The sequence below is a fragment of the Sinohyriopsis cumingii genome, chromosome 6 (assembly GCF_028554795.1).
Source record: "Sinohyriopsis cumingii isolate HCF-2022 chromosome 6, ASM2855479v2, whole genome shotgun sequence".
NCBI lineage: Eukaryota > Metazoa > Mollusca > Bivalvia > Unionida > Unionidae > Sinohyriopsis > Sinohyriopsis cumingii.
The window spans coordinates 41,375,058-41,398,944 of NC_142966.1; the positions used below are offsets into that span (position 1 = coordinate 41,375,058).

A 23,887-nucleotide genomic window follows, 5' to 3' on the forward strand; every position below is an offset into this window, starting at 1 on the left:
AAGGTTATTATGGTATTACTAGTCGAGGTGTTTAGGGTGTGTTTCCTACGTTATGTTATTTATAAGTTTTTAGATATTACCTCTTAAAATTATTTATTAATTAATGTTTTTAGAGATTGAATGTTATTTATACTTTATTTAGGAAGAGACCGGAGTCCTAGCCGATTACACGGTTCGTTAAGGACATCTAGGACCGGAATCCTAGCTGATTACTCGGTTCGTTAAGGACATCTAGGACATCCGATTTTGCGGTTTCCTTAGTTTTTTTTATAGGTGCTTCGTAAGTGAATTATTTTATTGATATTTTTATAAAATTGAATGATATGTTATGGGCTTTTATGTGGTGGCTTCTAAATTTATTTAGCTAGTTACTGGGGGTCTTTTGGGTTTGTGGGGATAGTAATTATATTTTGTTCCTAAGTCCTGCTGAGTCTATGAATTTATTTATATTTTTATATGCTGATTGTTTATTTTTATTAGAGTCCATAAGTAACTCTGGGTATGTGTGTGGTGATCCAATCTCTTTTTGGTTTTTGATAAATATTTTCCGAGCGGGTTGATATTTTGGGCATATATTGAATACGTGGTGTAGATCTTCGGTGGTGTGGCAGTTAAAGCAGTTAATGGTTGCTGGTTTGGGTCCAATAAACCTTCCAAAACTGCTTGCTAGTTTAGTTTTCCCAGTTATTATACTGTTTATGGTATTCTGTTCTAAATAGGTACCCTTAGGTAGCTGTATGTTCCTATCTACGTTTTTTTTTTGGTTTCATGGTGCTTTTTACCTTTTGTGGAGGAGTTCCAAAAATCTTGCTATGTTTGGTCTATATATGTTTGTGCGAAGCTTATTGCTTCTGTAGAGCTATAGTTAAGCTTGATAGAGTTTTGATCTCCTAGTTTGGTTTTTGCAACTTTGTCTGCTGTTTCGTTGCCAGAGATTCCAATGTGCGACGGTATCCACATGAGCTCGACTAATTGATGTGCTGTGGTGATATCGTCGATTAATTGGCATGGTCTGTCGGGGAATTGTTCCCTAGAGTGTGTATTGCGGTTTTGGATCGATTTGATAACGCTTAGGGAATCGCTTACAATGACTGCTTTAGGTATTTGGATGTCTTTGATCCATTGTAGTGATTCAAGTATAGCCAAGAATTCAGTGGTGTAAATGGAACAATAGTCAGGTAATCTGGATCCCGTTTGTATTTTGAATTTTGGAATGACTATTGCTGCTGCTGTTCTTGGTGGGTTGTTTCTTTTTGATCCATCGGTATATATTTTAACATATTCCGGGTATTTTTGGTTGATTTCGTTTACCAGTACAGGTTTTAGTAAGTTTTCTTGTCCTTCTTTATTGCCTAATTTGGTAGCTTCAGTGTTAATCCTTGGTGGTTTTTGTAACCATGGTGATTTGTTCTTGTCTGTATTGTTTCTTACCTGTTTTTTTAGTAGAGGTATCTTTTCTCTTAGTTCAAGGATTACTTTGCCACCTGGTGTGATAGGTATGATTTTGGACTTGAAGACAACTTTACATTTATTTATAGCTATTTTGGTGGGATGGTTGTCTGGGTGGGTATCTAATCGAATGGAGTATCGGAGGAGCAGTTCTTGCCTACGTAATTTTAAGGGTAGTTCTCCTGTTAGTGTTTGTAGTTCTTCTAATGATGTTGAGGGGAGTGTTCCTGTGCATAATAGCAAGGCTTTTCTCTGGATAGTGTCAAGTTTTTGTAGAACAGGCTGCTTAACCAAGTTATATGCTTGGCAACCGTAATCCAGTTTTGATCTAATTAGGCGTTTATATATCGTGAGGAGGGTTTCCTGGTTGGATCCCCCGTCAGTCCCTGTGATGTTCCTGAGTAAATTGATATCTTTGTTACAATTCTGGGTGAGTTGTTCAATGTGCTGTTTCCATGTGAGGTGGATCTCAAAGAACATTCATAGGAATTTTACTACTGTTACGTATTTGATTAATTGATTTTGTATATAGAAGTTTGGATAGACTAGTTTGTTATTTCGTTTGGGTGTGAATATGATTGCCACAGTTTTTTCATGAGATATTTTGAAACCCCATTTGTCCGCCCATCTCCCTATGTTGTCTAGGCTCTGCTGGATTTCTTTAACGACTGTGTTATTGGCAGGATTTCCATTCCTCCATATGCCACTATCATCTGCAAATTGTGACAAGTTTATTTTTGCGGAGGCTGCATTGAGGTCAAGGTCGTTTACCAATAGGTTAAATAGTAAGGGACTTATTACACTGCCTTGCGGTGTTCCCTTTTCAAGTGAAAATTCTTCCGAATGGGTGTTACCTATTCTTGTGGTAATTTTCCGGCCTGTGAGGAAATCGCCAATCCAGTTAAACAAGCGTCCAGTTATTCCAAATTGGTTTAATTTGGCAATTAGTCCATTGGTCCATACTAGGTCGAACGCTTTTTCTAGGTCTAAAAATCCCGCTATAAGGTTGCAATCGGTTTTCCTATGTGCGTTAAAAGCGAGTTTGATGTCTGTTTCCAATCTGAGAAGTTGGTCAGTGGTGGACCGTTTGTTCCGAAAGCCACATTGATTTATGGAGAGTAGGTTATTGGTTTCTAGGTGGTGTTTTAACCTATTTGCGATTATTGTCTCCATTATTTTGCAAATATTGTTTGCAAGGGAGATGGGTCGGTACGAATTTATGTTGTTGGGATCTTTACCTAGCTTTGGGATTGATATTAATATGGCCTGTTTCCATTTGGTGGGTAGTTGGCCTTTATCCCATATCCTATTAAAGAGTTTGATTAGGGCTATTGTTATATTGATAGGTAGTTTTTTGTAGATAATGTAACCTAACTGATCCTTGCCAGGGGATGTTTCGTTTTTGGATCGTAGATTATCTTCCATTCATGTTTTGTGATGTAACTATTTAGGTGAGATTCTTTTGTTCCTTGGTTTTGAAACATTTGAGGTTGGGTTCCCTCCATTAGTCTTTGTGTTCTTGAAAGTTTCTGGTGTGATTATTGTTGCTACTCATGTTCGAAAAATGCTTCGCTAGGAGGTCTGCCTTATCTTTATTTGTTATGGTATTCTCAATTTTTGGGGCTGAGGTAGTTGCTTTCCCTTTTATGGCTTTTATCTTGTCCCATATTTGTTTTGAGTTTGATTTTAGACTCAGTTTAGAGCAAAAGGTTTGCCTTAGATAAATTTTAGCAGTTTTTATAGTTTCTTTTAGTGCTTTTTCTTTATCTTTATATTGCTGGAAGTAGATAGAATTTTTGGTGCGTTGATATTTATTTAAGGCCCTTTTATTTGTCTTTATGTGCTATAGTGCACTGTTTAGTCCACCATGGTACAGGGTTTTTATTTTGGATATTAGTTGTCTTTGGTATACATCGGTTTGCTGCCTCTATAATTGTGTCTGTTATGTTATCATAATACATGTCAATACTTGGGCTTTCTAAGTTATCTGGATTTACTCTAGCTAGTAATAATTGGAATTGGTCCCAGTCTGCTTTTTGGTACCTCCATTTAGGTGGGGTTTCGTTTGGAATGTGTTGAGTTTTTGTTTGAATATTGATTGTGATGGGGAAATAGTCACTTCCTAACGCATCTTTTTGATCCACCCACCAATTTGTGATTTGAGCAAATTTTGGGGTAGTGATGGTTAGGTCTATGGCTGAGAGAGTGCCATCCTCAGGGTTTAATCTAGTGTTCGACCCGTCCTTTAAGATGACCAGATTGTTCTCAGTTATCCATTTCTCAAGCATTTTCCCTCTTTGATCTTTCTTTTCACCTCCCCATAATTCACTGTGTGCATTGAAGTCGGCACAGATCATTAGATTGTTGTTGTTGTTATTAGTGATTGCCTTTAGTGAGATTAGGTTGGTAGGGCAGAAGGTATCCCCTGGGTCGTATGCATTTATTATTTGAATGTTTCTGGTTCCTATATTTATCATTACTGACATTATTTCGATGCTATTATTGATGTTTAGGTTAGGGGGTACTTCTATTATTTCGTAGTAGATTAGTGTATCTATTAAAAAAATTGCTAGTCCACCCCCTTTCTGCCCCTTGGGTCTGTTTTTAAAGATTCCCTGGGTATAGCCTTGTAGATTGGGCAGGCGTTTGTGTTCTTGTGTTATGAGGGTTTCCTGTAGGCAGATTACGTCTAGTTTTACGGCCGTATTATTCAGTTTGTTCTGCAGTTCTGATAGGTTTTTAAAGATTCCTCTGCAGTTCCATTGCCAGATGGTGATTTTATTATTTTTGTACTATTCATTTTTGACGTTGTCTTTATCTGTTAGTCTTGTGGTCCAGTCAGCTAGTATGGTGAAAATGGTTTTGAGGGTTCTCATTATGCTACTGAGATCTTGCATTAGGGTTCCTGTTGTTAGGTTCATTACTTCCTGTATTAATTCTGTGTTTGGGTGTGGGTTAGGTTTGGGGATGTTTGGGGTGACAGTTTTGTTTGTATCAGGAGTGTTATCAGGGTGGTCTTGGTTTGTTACAATGTGGGTTGTAGTTTTTGGTTCTTTTGTTTTCTGATTCGAGGGTATGTTTTGTGGTGCAATGTTTTCTCTTCTGATTCTGCGTGGAGTGTTTTGGTGCTCATTGATTGTTTCAGAGGTAGATTTTGGTGTTTTGGGGTTGTTTTTACAAATAATGTTTTTGGCAAAATGATAGGTGAGGTGTTTTTCGTTCATCAAGTCCACTATTTGTTTCTCTTTTATTGCAAATCTGCATTCTGCCGATCTAGGATAATGGTGTTCTTTACAGTTAGCACATTTTTGTTTAATTGTGTGGCATTCTCCTTTGTGTTGACCTCCGCAGTACTTACATCTTGGTTTGAATCTACATCTGAGGGCATAGTGTCCCAAGTGCAGGCATTTTGGTGCAAAATCTTGGCCTATTTATGTAGTTTTCCAGTTGATGGTACACTCCTGACTGTCCTAGTTTTATTATTGAGTGTATTGGTTCGGTAGCCTCTATAACTGCTTTGTTTGTTTCTTCTCCCTTGTGATCTTTAAGACGATAGACTTTGGTGGTCTATGTTCCATTTGCTGTGAGTTTCTGAAGTAGGAGTTCATTGTTTATGTCCTTGTTGTAGCTGTTTAGTGCTATTACCTTTTTAAAGATATTGGTTTTAGTGGGTTCAGCCAGATTAGTTGTGGTTTCACTGTGTTTGGAGTTCGAAGTGACTCGTGTTTTCCTTTGAGTGCTATGTTGTCTCTCTACTTTGATCTTTATTAGGCCTATAGTTTCAATTTGGATAAATGTTTCCACCTGTTCAATTGTGCTGCATTAGGCAATCAGGTAGTTTCGCCTTGGTCTTATCAGTTTGAATTGTCCAGTGTGAATGTTGGCCCGTGCTGTCATAATACTACTGGTACTTAGACTAGTAATTATGTTGCACCTGCTGCTTATGTATATAGTGTGTTCGATGGAATGATAATTGTAAACTTTGTTTTGGGGTTTATGTTGTTGTTTTATTTCCTGTTTTGAGTTAACCTTACTTGTGGGATTGTTTTTGTTGTTTTGGGGTTTTATCGGGCCCTTGCCATTACCTAGGTATGTGTTTTGGGTGTTTTGGGTTGTTTGGGGTCTTTGGGTTGCCTTATTAGTGATGCTGCTGGGTAGTTTTGTAGTGTCTAATTCATTGGATTTGTTCCCATAGGTTGGTGGTTCCCTTGCTGTTATTATCCCAGATGGTCCAGGAGTTTGGCTTGAGTGTATAGTTTATTTCCTAATGTTTTGATTTATTGTTGTTTGCTTGATTTCCTTTGTTGGTTTGTTTGCATGTTTCTAGAATTGGCTATTTCATTTTTGGTGAAATTTGAGGTGCTGGTTATGGTTATGTTGTCTAATTGTGAGGAGTTAAGGTATGTAGGTTACTGTCAAATTCATTTGTTAGGTTTGGAATAGTGGTGTCTATATCTTCATTTGTGTGTGGTTTTTCCGCTTCCTTGAAGAGGATATGCGATAGTATTGGCATTGTATTTATATTGTTCCCTGGAGTGTAGTTTTGTATTTCTAGTAGTTTCTGTTGTTGGGGTGCGGGTGTGTTAGTTATGTCTGCTGGTTTGTGGTTTGTTTGGTCTGTGTTTGTGACCAAAATTTGGGGTCCCAGTGTGATGTTGGTTGGATTCGAGTTTGCTGTGGTTGGTACGACTAGGTTAATCTCGCTTGTTTTACATACTTTATTGATGCTGTTTGGAGTTGTGATACATGCAATATTTTTACTGATTTATTGATAGGGTTGTTTGGTGGTTTGTGTGTTTGCGTGTTTGGATTGAATAGAGCCATTTGTTTGGACCTAGTTTGCATTCTTCTACTTAAATTGCGTATAGCATTGAATGATGACTTTTGTTTAAGTCCTAACGCCCAGTCTTCTGTTCCGCTCCATGTTTCTCCTTTGTTCCTTTGTTTTCTGTTACGTGTAGCAGCAGAGTGGGCGAATCCAACAACTTTTAGACGCCTTCAAACGCCGAAAAAAAACTTTATAAAAACGCGTTGACGCTGTAAACGTAATTGGCGCGGCGTTTTTGTTGTCGTCGTCGTCAGAAGGGGCGCCGCCTACAACTTCCAAACGCCGAAATAAAACCGCGAGGGTGCTTCGTTGTAACGTAATTGTCGCCGTTGTTGCTGCGTGCTGTTGTCGTCGCCCCCTTTGCTGCTCTCTAGCTGAAAATTGTATCTAACCCAACTCCATACCGAGTTCGAGGATCATGTAAATTTATCGTTACAAATCCATGTGGTTTTGCCTGAGCACGACTAAAGAAATGTTTAAACTTATTTACATCCATATCACCACTGCACCAAGTCTGAAGTATATTTCGTAATGTGTGTGTGTCAACGCCGCTGAACAGCGCAATAATGTTACATTTATCCCTGATCACTTTTGGGATTTGTGTATATCGCTGGGTTACGTAAATCACATCAGAGTTTTTATGTCTACCGCGTGAAAGTATCCTGGCAGGGTTTGATTGTTCATCCACATCACATCATCGTACACGACTAAATTATTGATGCTCCCGTCAATATCATCAATACTTGGTGCTTCATCGATGTCAGTGGTAAATTCAACAGCATCATCGTCGCCGCTTATCGATTTTGCATTCTCGTTAAAATCTTTTAAAACGCTGTAGCATCGCTGATCGTCCACAGATGGAGCTACCAAGTACAACTTATCCCACTTCATCCACTTCATTATTAAATTAAGTAACAACTGCATCTTACCGCTCCCAGTTGGGCCTATAATTATCATTCGAATTGAATTTGGTAGCACCGAGTTATGTTTGATTGGCTCTCGTCGTTTTGTAGCAGAAAAGTCAGTGATCTCCATTAGATATATTATAAAATAATATAGATTTATATTGTGTGAAATGTAGAACACGTACCCCAACAGCAAACATAACAACCACTACAACAAAAAATAATCGACAAGCGCTTACAGGCAAATGTACGCGGTGTGGCACAGCGAAGTTCAAATTTATTTCGTCAGGTGGAGCGCCGAAACAAAAATCAGCGTCGAGTAAAAAAAAATGGAGGTGATATCGCGGCCAAGTTAGGAAAATTACCAGGGGCTATGTGGGCTAAACACCCAGGAGAAAAACATCTTCCAGGATATAATTACTGTGGTCCTGGAACCCGACTTGATATCAGGCTTGATGCCTTAAATCAACCCAATCCAGGTGAGTACCCGATAAATGCTATCGATAGCGCATGCCATGTCCATGATGTAGCTTACCGAAGTAAGGATCTACAAGATAGGCATCTCGCGGATGTGAAATTAATTCACGCGTTAAATGCCATCACTGATAAATCTTTCAAAGAAAAGTTAGATAGCTGGTTAATAAAATCTGCGATGAAATCTAAGCTTGTATTAGGCACTGATAATTAATTATAATGGAGTCAATTTATTATTCCCCAAGAGGATACTGGAGAGGTAGCGCAGCAATCGGCAAGGTTGCCAACGTAGCAGCGGTTACACGCGATACTGCTAAGAATTGGTTATCCAAACAGGCAATATGGCAAATTTGCCAACCACTGCCTAAACAAATTCACTTTGCACATTTCGATGTTAGTGTGCCAAATGAAGTTCATCAGGCTGATATATTATTTCTGCCACATGATACCATTCGTCGTCGAACATACAAGTACGCGTTAACTGTAGTTGATGTTGCAAGTAGATACAAAGATGCGGAACCATTAGCGACTAAAACAGCATCTGAGGTTGCTTCTGCGTTTGAACGAATTTATCAACGAGGACCTGGACCACAAGGTGGTCTGCGATGGCCAAATCTATTACAAGTTGATCCTGGCAAAGAATTTCAAGGCGCAGTATCGTCGTTGATGAAACAACATAACGTTACCATCAGACGAGGGCATACTGCAATTCACCGTGAGCAGGCAATTGTTGAGCGATTTAATCGAACACTTGCTGAGCGGTTATTTGGATATCAGTACGAGAAGGAATTCATTCAGTACAAGAGATCGCGCGAATGGGTGCAAAATTACCAAGCGTGATAGCTGCGTTAAATAATGAAATTACTCGAACAACCAACATGAAACCTGCCAACGCGGTCACTAAAAAACATATACCTGTGCAACGACGTGGTATTTCAGCGCAGCCAGCGCTGGGTGATGCCACTGTGAGATATTTATATGAACCAGGTGAACTTGAAGGTGGTAAAAAAGAGCGACTGATCCTATCTGGAGTATTACCTCACACAAGATATCTAACATAACTAGATCTACTGGTGGACCAGCAATCTACAGGTTGGATTCGACTGCTCCTCAACGTGGATTCACACGTGAGCAATTACAAGTAATTCTCGAGGACACACAATTGCCGCCCCGATCACTTAACTAGCACCCAAGGCGCTGGCGCCTCTACGTCGATTACATTCAAGACAGGTCAGCCTCACATTTTGTCGTGTATGACCAAGATTGTTATCTTTTCTGTCTACGGTGAATTGTCTTGGGTGTTTACTCGAATACTGCCATAACATTATACAATTACAGCTCGCGCAGTGATTATTCTGCTGTTGTTTTAACGCGTTAATAAATTCAACATCAAGGTCGAAATCGCGATTAATTTTTTTTGTCACTCTGTTTGTAACCGGCTAATTTTTTTTTATTATGTCACTGTTGTTCTCATCGCTATCAGTTATTGACTCTTCCAAGACAATTCTTCGCAGTTGAGATATTCTTCTGACTCTGGACACAGCCAAGTAAACCAAGTTTGACCACTCAATTCGATCATCAACGATCCAGACAGTTGTATCACTGATAGTCAGTCATTGAGATGAATGTATGGTCATTTTGTATCGTAGCGTCTACGGGGATTTGTTCATTTTTAGTGCCTCTTTGACAGCATCAATGTCAACTAGCACAATATCATTCAATACTAAATTCTGTTCCCTTGACTCTATCATGTTTCCAGGAATATCAACATCTATATTCTGTAACCGCGTATCAGCTGGTCTATGACACAGCGGCGTTGGCAACATTGGAAATTTCTCCAGCTGTAATTGAAATAACTGCTTTTGAAGTGTGTCTCTGACTATCTTTCTACTTGCCACTATCAAATCGTCTGGTTTCCATGTTTTCCAAAAGTCGCTCATTGAAGTTTCAGGAATCATTTCGCGCATGATTTCACATTAAATTTTATTCGGTTGTAATCTGATTAATGTTTTAAATTCCTTCAACTTTGCGTCAAGTGCTCTATGATCATCAGACACTTCTTCATAATAATCAACAAAATCTTTTAACCATAAATGCGAAGATGGACCAAGAAAAGGTGGTGGCTGACCGTGATCGCCGCACATTATCACAGCTGTATTTTTTGTTAGCAGCCAATCCAGGAACAATTTTAATATATCTAACGACACTGTGCATATCTCATCCCAAATTATTTTCCCAGGAATATATTTTGTTCCCATTCGATCTGGAGTCCATACACCACCGCTGCATTTGAAAAAGCCGTGATAAGTGCAAGAATTGACTCCTCGTTGTTTCATCTCCCTGGCAAGTCTGTGTGTTGGTGTTAGCACAATCATATCTGAATTTCGAAATAATTCAATCGCTCGAGTTGTCTTACCAGAACCACCCGTTCCGTTCAAATAAACGGTTTTGTGTCTAGTGATTGGATCATTTACAGATGGTGCATTCGACATTTCTGATAATTCTGATTTGCAATAATCATCCTTAATTTCAACATCAGCGGATTCACAATATCCATGTAACATCTCCTTTTTTATTCTCCACGAACTCCATGATTCATCATTGCTTGTAAAACGAGTCAGTGATTCTGAATATCTTTTACTGATATAAAATGAATCCGTTGCAACTCTAACTGCAGTGTCAGGAAATCGATTTATCATTGAATGCAAGTTTATAGAAACATAAGCCAGCATCGAAGATCTTAAATGTGTGTATTGAGGTGACTCTCCGCTAATATAATTTACAATTGCGCCCAACTTTCCCCCGTCGGACAAGAGTGCGTCCTCCGGATTACAAAATATATTTCTCGCAGTGGCATCAGCAATTATAAAATTTAATTCAGCGTCATCGATAATCAATCGTGAGTGATGTAGTTTATCATCATATGCACCACCTTGGGTAAAATTACCGATTATTCTTCTCCTGAGATCTTTTGCTGTTTTTTCACTATTGCTGAGTTTAATCTTAAGAACTTTAGGAACCTCACCGACAATAACACCCATGGGAGTATTTGGGCTCTCTCGTGCATACTCTTCAATGACTTCATCAAGACTGATACGCTCCGGTGTTGGCAACCAAACTGAAGTCTGCGGTCAATATGATATAATTGCTTCACTGACCGTCAACGAGACCAGTATTCGGCTGTCAAGCATATATCGCAATAACACTATTGGTGCCCAACGCTTTTCACTAAACTGTCTGCCAAACCAAACATAACAGCATGGATGAAGTTTTTTAGCAAATTCAAACGACGTCACACGAGCAAATCCTGCCAGGGAAAAATCGGGTAAAGGACCGTTTATAGCAACTCGTGTCACCGAGTTCGTGTGATGTCCAAATCTTTTAAAGTATTCGTTACACTCGCCCATCCCGAGAAAGCTTCCCGGATAACACGCAATCGTATCAACTGATATCATCTCGCTGTAGTCATACTCGGTATTCCACAAACCGCCATGTCCATACTCGACACACCTCAATTGTATGTCTTCGAGAAACTCACTTCGGGTTGGTCTCCACGAATTTCTTTCTCTGGCGGTGTGAGCGGCAACACTCGGAACTGTAAAACAATTAGTTAATAACTGCTCAGTGTTTATAAAATCTTCGATTTTCATATATTTTTCTGCGAGTTTTTTCATTTGTTGTTGCAGAGATTCCGTCCGGAATGAGTCACCGTTAGGTTTTACTAATTGATCATACTCGCCATCTTCGGAACTTTTAAACAACCACATCGACACAGGGTCGTTTTTGCTTATCTGTTTAATAAAATCAAATATATTCCCCTGATAATATTTCACAACACGATCCCGCAGAAATATCGTAACTGCGTTAGTCCAAGCGTGAGCGTTATGATCAATGATATTTATTGGAGCTCGGTATCGATTATATTTCGATTTGTATAATACTTCCTCTGTTATCGTTGTTACGGTTATGGGAAATCTTAAAGCTTTTTCTAGCTCGGCAACATCGTTTATTGATGCTCCTATATCCTTCACTCGCTCAGCCCACGCTGATATCTTGGACTGTCTTAACGCAGTCAGACCGTTTCCGCGCATCGCATTTTTAAAATGTTCCATTACTCGCTCGGCTACACAATTCAGCCTTGACAATCTCATTGGGGTAAGTTTATTGATTTTTGGTTTTTTGTCGGATAGATTCCGTAAATGACTGCGGTCACAGGATACGCTCGAGCGTAATATGGTTTATCAATCCCAGTCAGCATTCCTGGTTTGGAATCTTTACTTAACAGAACAGTCTTTCCGCTAGCAAGGATAGGGTCATTTTAGTCACGGATAATCCAAGTATCGGACTCTGCTGCACAATAAATTTTATTTTGAAAAAATATTTCTGATTATCAAAGAGATAATCAATAACTGTTTTCGCTCGTGCATCATTCATTGTAGCGTCCTTGACAGAGTCAGCGACACTGACTTCGTCAATGTTGGGTATAATTTTAAATGACGACCACACGTGAGATGCACCGTCGTTACGAAATTCTTTTTTGGCATTCCTGATAATATCAAACAGATCAGTCAGGGCTCGTCTCCGCGAGTCAGGGGTTAGTCTGTCAAGATCGAATCTGGAAGCTTTCCTAGTGCCAATGGCAGATAATCTTTCAAACTCCTTCATATTATATTTAAGACAAACATTTAAATAAGAAAATATTAGATATAGAATGAATAAATGCAAGTGGCTTCAAGTCGGATCCGTAATTCCTTGTAATAAATTCTGCAGAAAAGAATTCTGCGGGACACATTCCCAAAGCGTCCGAAGGGGAAGTTTAGGACCAATACCGTATCTGCGATGTGGTGTTGGGGTCAGGGTAAAACACAGTTATGTGCAAGTTTCAGAGGAAAGAGATACCGTGAACTTGAAAGATATTATAACAAAAAAAAAATAACAACGTTGCGCTAAAATGCGAGCGCGATTATATAACTAAGTTTTCATACAAATTATAAATTAGACAAATATATTATTATATAAATGAGCCAAGAATTTGTCTCACATCCTATCATTGATAACTACGAAGCAAATCGTGAGGGAATAGTCAGACATTGCGAGTTGAAAAAACCAGTTGGTGCTGTTAGTAATACTGGTTATCTCAGATTTACTGTTGGGGAAAAGAAGTATTTTTGTCATCGCTTCGTGTTCGAGGTATTTAACGGAGTGATCCAAGACGATCTTGTTATCGATCACATCAACGGTGGGACAACCGACAATAGTTTATCCAATCTGAGGGTTGTCACACAAAGCCAAAATTGAAGGTCTGGTAATACTGGCTGTAGTAATAAGAGCGCCAAGAGAGTTGTATCCATAAACTTAGATACGAATGAAGAAATAATATTTCAATCGATGAACTCAGCCGGCAAATATTTTGATATTGGTGAACCCTCAGTACGAAAAGTCGCAGAAAAAAGATACAAGTCTGCCATCTTAAAAGCATATAAACAAAGGATTGTTTTTCATTATTTACTTCACTAAAATCCGAAGATTTTTAATGTAAAATGGAAGATAACTCCGTTAAGCATATCTCATGCAATTAGTTGCCTCCCTTCGTCAGTGTGATTGCGCAACACTCCTTGAGATTGTGCAATACCCGAGCGGCATAACAATTAAGTCACAGTCTATAACACTTCCGCGTTTACAAGTACAGGTATTTTTCAAATTCTGTGTTAAAATTTAGAATTTGTTAACGATAATATACTACAAACGGGTAAACGGTTCTCCGTGTTACCTATACGGTCTCCAAGTACTTCCCCTTTGACTTCGTCAAGGTGACTTTATCAAAAACTGTCAACACGGGCGGGCGTATAATAAATAATATTTTTTTCACGGATAAAATCCTTGTTTTATTACATTCGTTTGGTTTTATGGTTCATCTGTATTTTTTCTGCGATTATATTTAAGAAAACAAGTACGTAAAACCGAGTGAGCTATTTTTGAACTTCCAAGTATCAGTCGGTTTATATACTATAGCGTCCGAATTATGTAAGGGGTTTTCGAAACCCATCAAAGTTGCACAACTTTCTGCGTTATCGCCCTAACGGGTGACATTTTGCCACTCAGCGGGATTGATTTTGGGGGAGGGTGTGCAACTTTGTTGGGCGTAGAATATAACCCCGTATCTGTCTGTGCCGTCCTTAGTTACTATACAATATCCTACTGTAAGTACATGTAAATACTATATGTTGTACTGTCCTACTGTAAGCTTGCTAAAATGCTGTTGCACTTTAGGAGTTTACAAATGTAAATATTATGTATAATAGTGTAAATACTATATGTTGTACTGTCCCTATATAAACCTGCAAGCATATCATTTAGGTAAGCTAGGGGCTCACATGGCGAATGTCTCGTCTTTCGCAAACACACCCTCTGGGCTCTCTAGACTGTTATTTGACAGGTTAGGGGCTCACATGGGTGTCGTGTTTCCGCTCCTGAGTTTGGTAGCCTATCATTTGATAAGCCAGAGACTCAAGGAGATGTGGTGTCCATTTTTTTTCTTTGAAATACATAATGTTATATATATGAATTACGGAAATATCAATGATGTGATTGTTGCTATTAAAAAATTAGAAGAGCGCGGATTTAATATATCACTAAATCCTGAAACAAGTATGTCTGATTTTGAATCACTATATGAAGCTAAATGCGCAGGGCGTTATATTCTTCCTGCTCAGTATCGATTTATAAAAAGAATTCAGAACAATTTCTATAAATCGCTGGCTACAGCAGAAGAAGCACAAATAAATGAATTTGTTTCATTGTCTCGTGCAATTGAAAAGATTAGGTTGAAATTAGCTCAAGAGTATGAAATAAAAAAGATAATAAATACTCGTGTAAGGAGATTAAAGGATTGTATGTCCGCTGATGAAATCAACGCTGACGAAATCAAGGAAGTAAATACCTCACCTTGACAAAGTCAAGCATCAAGGAAGTAAATATCTCACTTTGATTTACTTAGAAGTCACGTACTTGGAAATGAAATTGAAAGTAAAAAAAAAATATCACTTTTTTTACTTGCATCAGCCTTGACTTCATCAAGGAGATAGTATTTTCGTTAGTCGGTGGGGTTTAATGCAGGAGTGTGCATACTTGAGAATTTGATCTCTGTCGCATACAATTGAAATAATATGCTCGCGTCTGAGACTATCTAACTGTTGCTGTGTTAGTAATAAGTCTTCGTCTCCGTATTCGTCAATAATGAATTTAACGTTAATTTTTTATTGTGCAAATGCAGTCCTAACTGCTTGCTCGATCGCTTGTTTGTCATACACGAAAACATTTATGTGGTGATACATATTCATAAATCTAAGATCTAAATACGCGTATATATTCGAGGATTTGATGTATACAGCAATGCGCGATCACAATATGATCTTTTGCTAGTTGCTGTAGTTGTGTATCAGTCAGTATAAAATCGTCGTTGCCGTATTCATTTTTTCCGGGGTAACTTTCCCCCCGCTGACAGCTTCATCAATAAGTTCTTTGTTATGTATGAAACATTTTACGCGGTGATACATTATATAATACTTGCTTAAATAATTGTGAAATCGTAAACAATTTTTCAGTAAAAATATATATTTTTTTGCTTTTGACTAAATTCGCATGATTTTTACTAGTAAACACCCTATCAAAATCGAGAAATTGGACGATTTCTGTGATTTTACTAGTAAATTACTTTTCCAAATTAGCAAATTGGACGATTTCTGTGATTTTTACTAGTAATTACCCTATAAATTTCAGTGAATTTGCCAGCGTTGCAGAAAATATAAAATAAAATTAATTTTTCACTGAAAAATCCCTAGGATTGAAAATCATTTTACTAGCAGACTAATATGTAGTGTTTCACCTCGAAAATCAAGAAGATGACCACGCTGGTCTGTCAGCGCGAAATTTATTCTGGTCAGCCACGGATTATGACATCGCAGATAGACCGGATTGGATTGATCGGCTCTTGCACAATCAGAAATCCAGGTGGTACATCTTTCGGAGTAAATGAATAAAGAATAAATCCTTGCTGGGCTTGATTTGATACTGTCGTGTCCGTGCTGTAACTGCCATCAATGACATCACACACAAGATTGACCACGACCACTTCGGTTATATTTACGATGCCCGGGGATACATGCCGGCCGTCACCCGAAATATTATTATTGTGTCTGAGGATAGTTGGCTCCGGTAATGTTTTTCTGTGTTGTGCGAGTATGTCATCAAAGAACTCATTGATGAGGTCGGTGACGGATTTTCTTAACTCGGGCACGTTATATCCGGGAAGTTTAAAATTTGGCAGAGTGGCTTCTGTCAGTGAATAATGGGCTAGAAATTGTTGTTTATAGCGATTTATGTCATCAGTGTGATCAATTGTTGCCTGAATTGCTCGCTGGTTAATATATTCCATGTCGGCGGCAGGCTGATTTAATATTTCAATCCGCGTAATGATTTCGCTGCGTGAACTTGTTATATCAAAAAGATGTTCTTGGAAGCGCTGCCGTAGTCGCTCTAATTGTGTTTTATGTTCTTGATTAATGGTTTTAAAATATTCAATAATATCTCTTAGGTCAATAAAAACGGATTTAGTTCCTCCTGTGAGAAGTTGTTCATAAATAAAAATCCACCGAAAATGGTCCTTACGGTAGAAGCCAAAATCACTACCCAACGCTGCATTTTTTATACCATCCAGACGTTGTTTGTATGATGGTGTAATGTCATGGTATGATTGTGTGTTCGTTGTTTAATCAGACTTTATCGTATTGGTCGTGTCTGTGCGGCAACTTCAGGCCATCCTAACACTGTTCTGATCGAACTATTGTATATATCCACGGCGTAGTCTGGGGTGTTTATTTCAATGGCAGAAGACAGCGTTGGCTCATGAACAGTTATTGCCATTTTGGACTCCTTTGTTGTAATATTTTTTATTCGACGTTGTAATTCTTCATTGATTTCTCCGATTTGATAAGACCCGGTTGATAACCCAATGACGTTCCAGTCTGGTGTACCATCGGGTTTATTTTTATATGCAAACACAAACGAATTATTCGCTGGCAATCCACCAAACGACTTTGATCTGATATTGGGCCAACTGTGATATACTCGTAATTGTGCTAACGCGATCTCGCTTACTGGAATCGCAGTTGGAAAATTAATATTGAATTCTGGCTTAGTTGAGGTTACTGTTAACAAAGATGTTCGCGCCGGGCTTGTATTTGTGACTATCTGTTGAAGTAATTCCGTTGACATTGTTATTTATCTGCTGTCGCTTCAGATGACCAGTGTAGTCTTCATACATCCTTGCCATTTGCGCGAATTCGGAATCTGATATTGTTGTATCATCAAGACTGGATGATATCAGCGACGACAATTTCGAGTAGGTGCTCGTGGCCGCGCTGTTTAACTTTTCATACTCGTGCAATTTTGTTAGCGCACATGAGGATATTTTTTTTCGCGATAATATTAGCAACTCCTGCAATTGTCGTTGATGCTGAAACTGTAATTGTGACCGCGATTGCAGTTGTCACTGGTGTTAACGCAGACAATAATACTCCTGTGGATGCAACTAACACTGACACCGAATATACTATTGTGTCTAACATGGTTACACGCCGTTTGTATTTTTTTACCTTTGCTGTGCATTCGTTAATAGTATTTTGTAACTCTGACTGCCATTCGCGTACTTGATCATATCTGTATTGTTGCGCATCCGATGCCATTTTATTATTTTACGCAGTAACCAATTGAGGCGTTTCAGCTACAAATTCCAAACACCACCAGTAAGATGTTGCGGTTAATTTCTTGTCGGCGGATTCCAGTATAAATGTTTCTTCGGCTCCCTTGTTTAATATGATAGTTACAACCCAGGAATACTTGTCAGTGGAATGTCTCCAGGGATATGTTGTGAAGATTTCAAATTTAGCGGTACTGAACACAGACAGTCTGTACACTCCAGTGACTGTTGCTGTATATTTGATAGTATTATTTTGTCGAGACCATGTTGCAAATCCAGATGATATCATGTATACTATGTTGGCAATATGCCCGGGAGTAACTCCAGTGGGGACTTTAATCAAACTGGTTTTGTTAACGATATCAGGAATCCCCTTCTACGATATCCTGCTGTGTTTGTTTGATTGTGTCAATGTTGGTCTTGATATCAGAAAGCTTCATGTCGATGACGGGAGGAGTTCCAAAGAACTTATCCGTGGCATCATCGGTTTTTTGAAAGTTTCTTTGAAGTCTTGCAAACGCGTTTACATGAACATCATACTCAGTCCGCAACGTGGTTAGTTTATCGTCAATGGCGCTAGCGCCTGTGTCAACATATTGTTTGTTTGCAACATCTTCCGGGGATGTTGGATCTCTTAAAACGATTATTTTGTTTCCGTTCATGCTGAGTTCACCTGTCATTGTATCACCGTTTTTTTTTACTGCAACTTTCTGCATATCATCTCGAAGCGCCGCGGTTGATATCAGCGAATCTCTGATTTTTCCGCTATCAGTGAACACAGGGATGTTACCCGGAGTAGCTCCAATAACCCTACGAATTATTTCATGTCATTTGATATCGCTGGTTTTTAGTTTTCCGTGCCGGTCCTGAAAAATAACAACCTCATCTGGGTCTATCCCAGTCAGACTTAAAAGATTATCATTTCATCTTTGGTCGCATATTTTGATAAATCTATATCAGCGCGCTTCACTTTTCTGTTGAGAAGAGATCTTCCGTAGATATCAACCATCATTTAATAGGAAACTGTTCAAATCGACCCGTGGTATACTCGTGCACAACTTTGTGAGGTGGTTTGGTTGACGCTGATATCGCATCAAGAACATTCAATACTTGTTGGCCACATATCGAAGGATCGGTCAGTGTTTGTGTTGGTAGAGTTGAGTACCACACTTTCGCAGGGACGTCTTTTGTATATCGGAGAAATTCAACTGGCGGTGCTAACCCATACGAATCAAAATAGATGATTCCACGTGGATCGATCGCGTAAGCGACCCAGTGAGTTCCTGGACCATCGCTGTTATCAAGATTAATAATTCCGGTTTCTGGATTATTCGGTTGTCGTGGTAGTTGATCTCGCATAAAGACGCCTCTGAATTTTTTTATATTTAATTGTTTAACAGCATCGAGCAAATCAAAATTGGACATCGGAGTAAAAACTCTTAGAACCGTTTTGGGTACCATGACGGCGGAGTTCCTGGAAGTCTTAACCAGCGTCCCTTTCTTTGTATCCTTTCCCAGTGGCTTTCTTTAGTGCCATTCCAGCAGCTGTTCCAACAGCTCCTAGCGCGGAGGCTTTGGCAACAGCTGGGGCGGCAGCAGCTATTCCCAGTTTTCGCTTGCTTTGCCTTATTGAAATGATGAAGTTGTGTTTTAGTTAATGACAGTTTGTTTGGACCACCATTAGCGATTTGATCGTGTTTTAGTGTTATTTTTGTCCCACATGTGCTCGCGTTCTTCGATTGTAATTTCTTGACCTGACCAGGAGTCAGAGTGACATTAACGTGACTGTATGACATTTCTTATAACTTTGCGATTGATCAAATTGTCTACATGTTTTCCACTGGTGCATCAACGACTCTCATTCGACCACCAGCACCTTCAAGTAACATTGCTTTGTCACTGAGGATGACCGCAATTGCTCTAGCACCTCCAGGAACTGCTGGTGGACCAACTACTGCTTTTGGTACTCGAGCCAGGCGAGCTCGAATAACTATATCAACGACAGATTTTCTGAATAAATCCAAATGCTCCAGCGAAAAATAATAGATCGGATACAACGTTGTAAAATCACGCTGAGATATCTGCAACCCAGTGTCAACGTTTTGATCACGCCCATCATAAGACATCAATCGATAATATGCCCGTACAACATCATTTTGTTCAAAATTTAGATTAATGTCCTCAGCAGGTTCTTGATGTCCCTTTATTCTTAATGAAACTTCAGAAACTCAAAATGTGTCAAATATCATTGGACTTGCTTCTTGGTTATTTATTCTAGAATTTGCCTGAAACGCGATAAATATATGATGATATTCCCTGTTGTCATCCCAATTGCCACGTAAACAATCCAGCAGAGTTAATAGAAGTGCTATCTGTTGTCATTGCTAACCATGATAACAACGATTTTCCACCTTGATCCATAAAAGAAAGTAACCGTTGTTCTTCAGTGACTAATGGAGTCATTGTTGGCATCCATATAGTTTTGTTAACACTACTTTACCAGGATCAACTCCATCAGCTCGCCATATTGCATCATTATCAGAGTTTTTTCTGACGAGCACTACTGTATGCTTGGCACCAAATATAACCCTTTGGACATTTCTACAAAATCCAAAAATATGAGATAGTGGAATAGCACAGGAAAACTCTTCGTTGCCGTTCAGCATTGCTCGACGCGCGGCAAAACCCAAGTTGAAATTTTCGTTCATGGACACAACTGCATCCCCAGCAGCGTTCATCGTGAATTTGAAATTCAATTCTCCCCTGCGCGTTGGGTGTCTTTGCGTCATAGGAATAATATTGATAATCGCGCAAGGATTCATCCATTCTCACTGGTTTATCCATATCAAATGCTACGTTGGATACGCGTTGAAACATCTTATTGTAATGTATTATTATCTAAAACGAAGACCACTTCCCGCTATTAAACTTGAAGCTATATCTTTTACTATTTCTTTGGAAGGTATCAGCGACGCTAGTTTTCGATTTGCATTTTCGTTTATTATTTTGCTAACATCTGCGGGCATGTCACGGTGCTTGGTAATTTTACCATCTGAGGTTTTCTGCGTATTAGTCGTGCTAGTCTCTCTTTGATTGCCAAGAACGCTTTGCCGGCAGCATCACTGATTACTCCAGGAGCTTTATCTTTAATAATATCAATAGCTTTTGATGATAACTGTTTTGCAATTGGCCCCGCCTTTGGAGCTATTCTTATAAACAATCCTTGAATAATATTTCCAAGTCCATCTCCATAATATGCACTGTAAACAGGATATCGCGAATTTACCAAATTCCCAAACCACTGCCAGTTGCTCCTTCTTCTGCTGTGCTTTTCTTAGATAAGGATCTTGCTTTTTTAAGAAACTCCTCTTTTCTAAGTTCCGGCGAAGAAGACTGTTGTTGTTCTATCTGTTGCAGAGGTGGAGGAAACTGATATGAAGGTTCCTGCTAGGGTGCTATTTGTTTCAGTGTTTCTTTTTTAAAGGCTCTTTATTTCTTCATCAAGAATTTTGTATTCTAAATCATCATCTCTGGCCTGTTTTTCGTTTTTATATATGCGATATATCCACTTAATAATATTGTCGTCGGATACTTTTTCTGAACCGGGTTTTAAATATTAGATTTATCAAATATACTAATTAATATTTTTTCAGGCAATTCTTCTCTTTTAGTATTTTTAATATCTTCAATAAAATTCTTCTTAAATTTTGCAATCAGTACAGTATTTTCCTTTATTGGTTTAGACGCGAGTTCAGTACGAATTTGTTCAATACCTTCAAGTATTTCTTCGCTGGGTTGAGCTGCAGCTATGTCAGCTGGAAGGTCTTGTAAAAGTTTTTTTTGTTTTTTTTTTTAGTTCTTCTAGCAATTTTTTGTCTGCGCGACAGTTTGTTTTAGCACTGGAAGAATACCTTTTGTTTCATCGCTAGCATCTCCCAGTAAAGCTCTTTCAGTGACCGCCGCAGCTTTCTCAGTAGCTGTTGTAACGGGTTTAAATAACTGTTCCACACCTGTCGCAAATTCAACTTGTGCTTCTTGCCGCGCTTGTAATTTTTGTCTTACAGAATCTCTCATAGGAAGAAATTTTTTTATTGCTTCTAGTCGCTCTCGAGCTAGTCTAGCGGAATGTGCTTCTCCGATGTTGGCCATTATTGTTAACTTAAATTTTTAATTCACAGCAGCAGAGGGGGCGACGACAACAGCACGCAGCAACAACGGCGACAATTACGTTTACAACGATGCACCCTCGCGGTTTTATTTCGGCGTCTGGAAGTTGTAGGCGGCGCCCCTTCTGACGACGACAATAAAAACGCCGCGACAATTACGTTTACAGCGTCAACGCGTTTAAAGGGTTTATTTCGGCGTTTGGAGGCTTCTAAAAGTTGTGGGATTCGCCCCCTCTGCTGCTCGTGTTCCTATCGTTCCTTTGTTTGAGAGTTCCTTTGTTCTGTGCAATTACTTTGTTCACGGCTTGGCGGTTATCTAATCGTTTCCTCTTCTTGGTATTATTTCTTTGTTCTTTTTTTTCCTGTTCCTTTATTCTATTTTAATTGGTGATGGTGGTGGCCGCACTCAGTAGAACTTTTAAAATTATACACCAAGCCGGTTTTACACAGTAAACAAATCAAGCTTTAAGCTAATCATATATCAATCGATAATGTCTTACATGTCCTCAGCGGTGGAGTTGCTCAATATGTGCACGTGAAGTGGCGGTGGTTATTTTCCACGTACGTGACACTCTGCCATGAGTAAACATGGATGCGATTAACTCAGTGGCGTACTAAGGGAAAAAGGCGCCCGGAGCGATGATGGAGGCCCAAAGAAGTTTGGAGCCCCAAGACCTCTGGCGCAACCGCCCCATCCGCCACCTTCCCCCACCTCCCTGGTTAGTACGCTACTGAATTAATTGCCCTGAAATGATGCATGGGGAAATGGAAAATCATTTGAGCTGTACTGAATTACGCTCTGCGATATGGCAGCCAAATAAAAACTAATTGCAATATAACCAAATAAAATACGAAACATTGTGACAAGTACACTGCCGCAAGGAAGTTTATTACATATGCCAGGTTTGTCTTAATAGGTACTTACCTCCTATATTTTTTCATCAACATCGTGATATTAATCCTTTGAACAAAGGTACGTAATTTAATAATATTGTGGCTCCATATTGTTCTGTCAGAATTGTCTACGAAATATTCGTCTGACTTGTCTATAAAAATTGGTCACAGTTGTTCTTTATCAAACCACATGAAACGGAGATGAGTCGGGGTTGAGTCAGAGTTGTTCCTAACTTAGACTTACGCCGAGTTCTCCCTAATTCGGAATAGTCAGTACTCAATCATGGGACCTATAAACACCAGTGGCCACTGCAAGGAGATAAGATGAGCACCTGATATTACAAGATAGTTAAAGGATAGCATTCCCCCGTGTAGTGCTAAATAAAGAAGTGAGAGAACGCAATAAAGAAATGAGGGAACGCATGTTCCTCAGTTCGGGGTTGGGGACAATGGCGATCGCAAAAAAAAAAAGGAATGGGAACGCGCACAAAAGTTAGGGAATGCCTTTCCCACAGTACTAGATACCTTACATTCCCTTTAATGACACTAATTATTCTCAAAGCAAGAATGTATATGCTGCACTCAACGCTAACTATCATATGCTGACGTACCTGAGAAGGAAGATGGTATGATCCGTCCTTGAAGATATATGCCTTTCTTTTCTCAAACAGTTCTTGTTCTCTTTGCTCCTTAGAAGGGTCATCCCCGGGAAGACTTGTATCAATATGCACAATCTTGTAATGATAGTTAGCCTTTATCCACCGAAGAATTGGAAAAATAAACTCCTCATCTGTCCTTTGGTTGACCACCTTCACCGTCTCTACGTACCAGTTACTGCCAATGCCCGCATCATCACGCCACAACTCTATCATGCCAATTTCGTCAAGGTTTTCACATTGAATTGTAAATTCGTCAAGCTGACCTCGCTCGAAATCATTGTGTAAAAACGTATCTAACGCAACAGTGTCAGACTTCTTTCCATTTTTCCCGTACAAAATGATGAAAACGTTCGCATCGGTACCGCTATACAGCTTGTCTCCAGTTTTAACAAACAGCTTGTACTGGACTTTCTCCATGACTCGATGGCTGCACCAATCTCAACACTACTTCAAGATAAATTACGCCGGTCTGTTTTGAACGACAACCTAAAGTCATTCGCATAGACGGTTAAACGCGAATTGAACTAGAAGCCAACAGACCGTCAACAAAGTGAATTGTCAAACAGTGGAATGCGAAGACAGCCTTGGGAATGTGAGTAAACAGCCAGATGATAGTGGACTAACATAGATTTAAATACACCATGCATATATAACATGCTGTCCATATAACATAATGGCCTACTTACGTTGGGTTTTTGTGGGTGTGTGTGTGTCTTTTATATTTATTTTTATGACAAGAATACACAATCGTTATC

At 39.1% G+C, this 23,887-nt stretch overlaps 1 protein-coding gene across 1 annotated transcript in view; it reads right to left on the bottom strand.

The window, feature by feature from the left end:
• LOC149796777 (allene oxide synthase-lipoxygenase protein-like) overlaps window positions 1–23,549 on the bottom strand; it is a 68,097-nt gene extending 44,548 nt beyond the window's left edge. Inside the window, exon 1 of the mRNA XM_089960645.1 lies at window positions 23,085–23,549. Coding sequence (XP_089816771.1) covers window positions 23,085–23,549 — 465 coding nt within the window. The remainder of the gene's footprint in view (window positions 1–23,084) is intronic.
• Window positions 23,550–23,887: the final 338 nt, after the last annotated feature.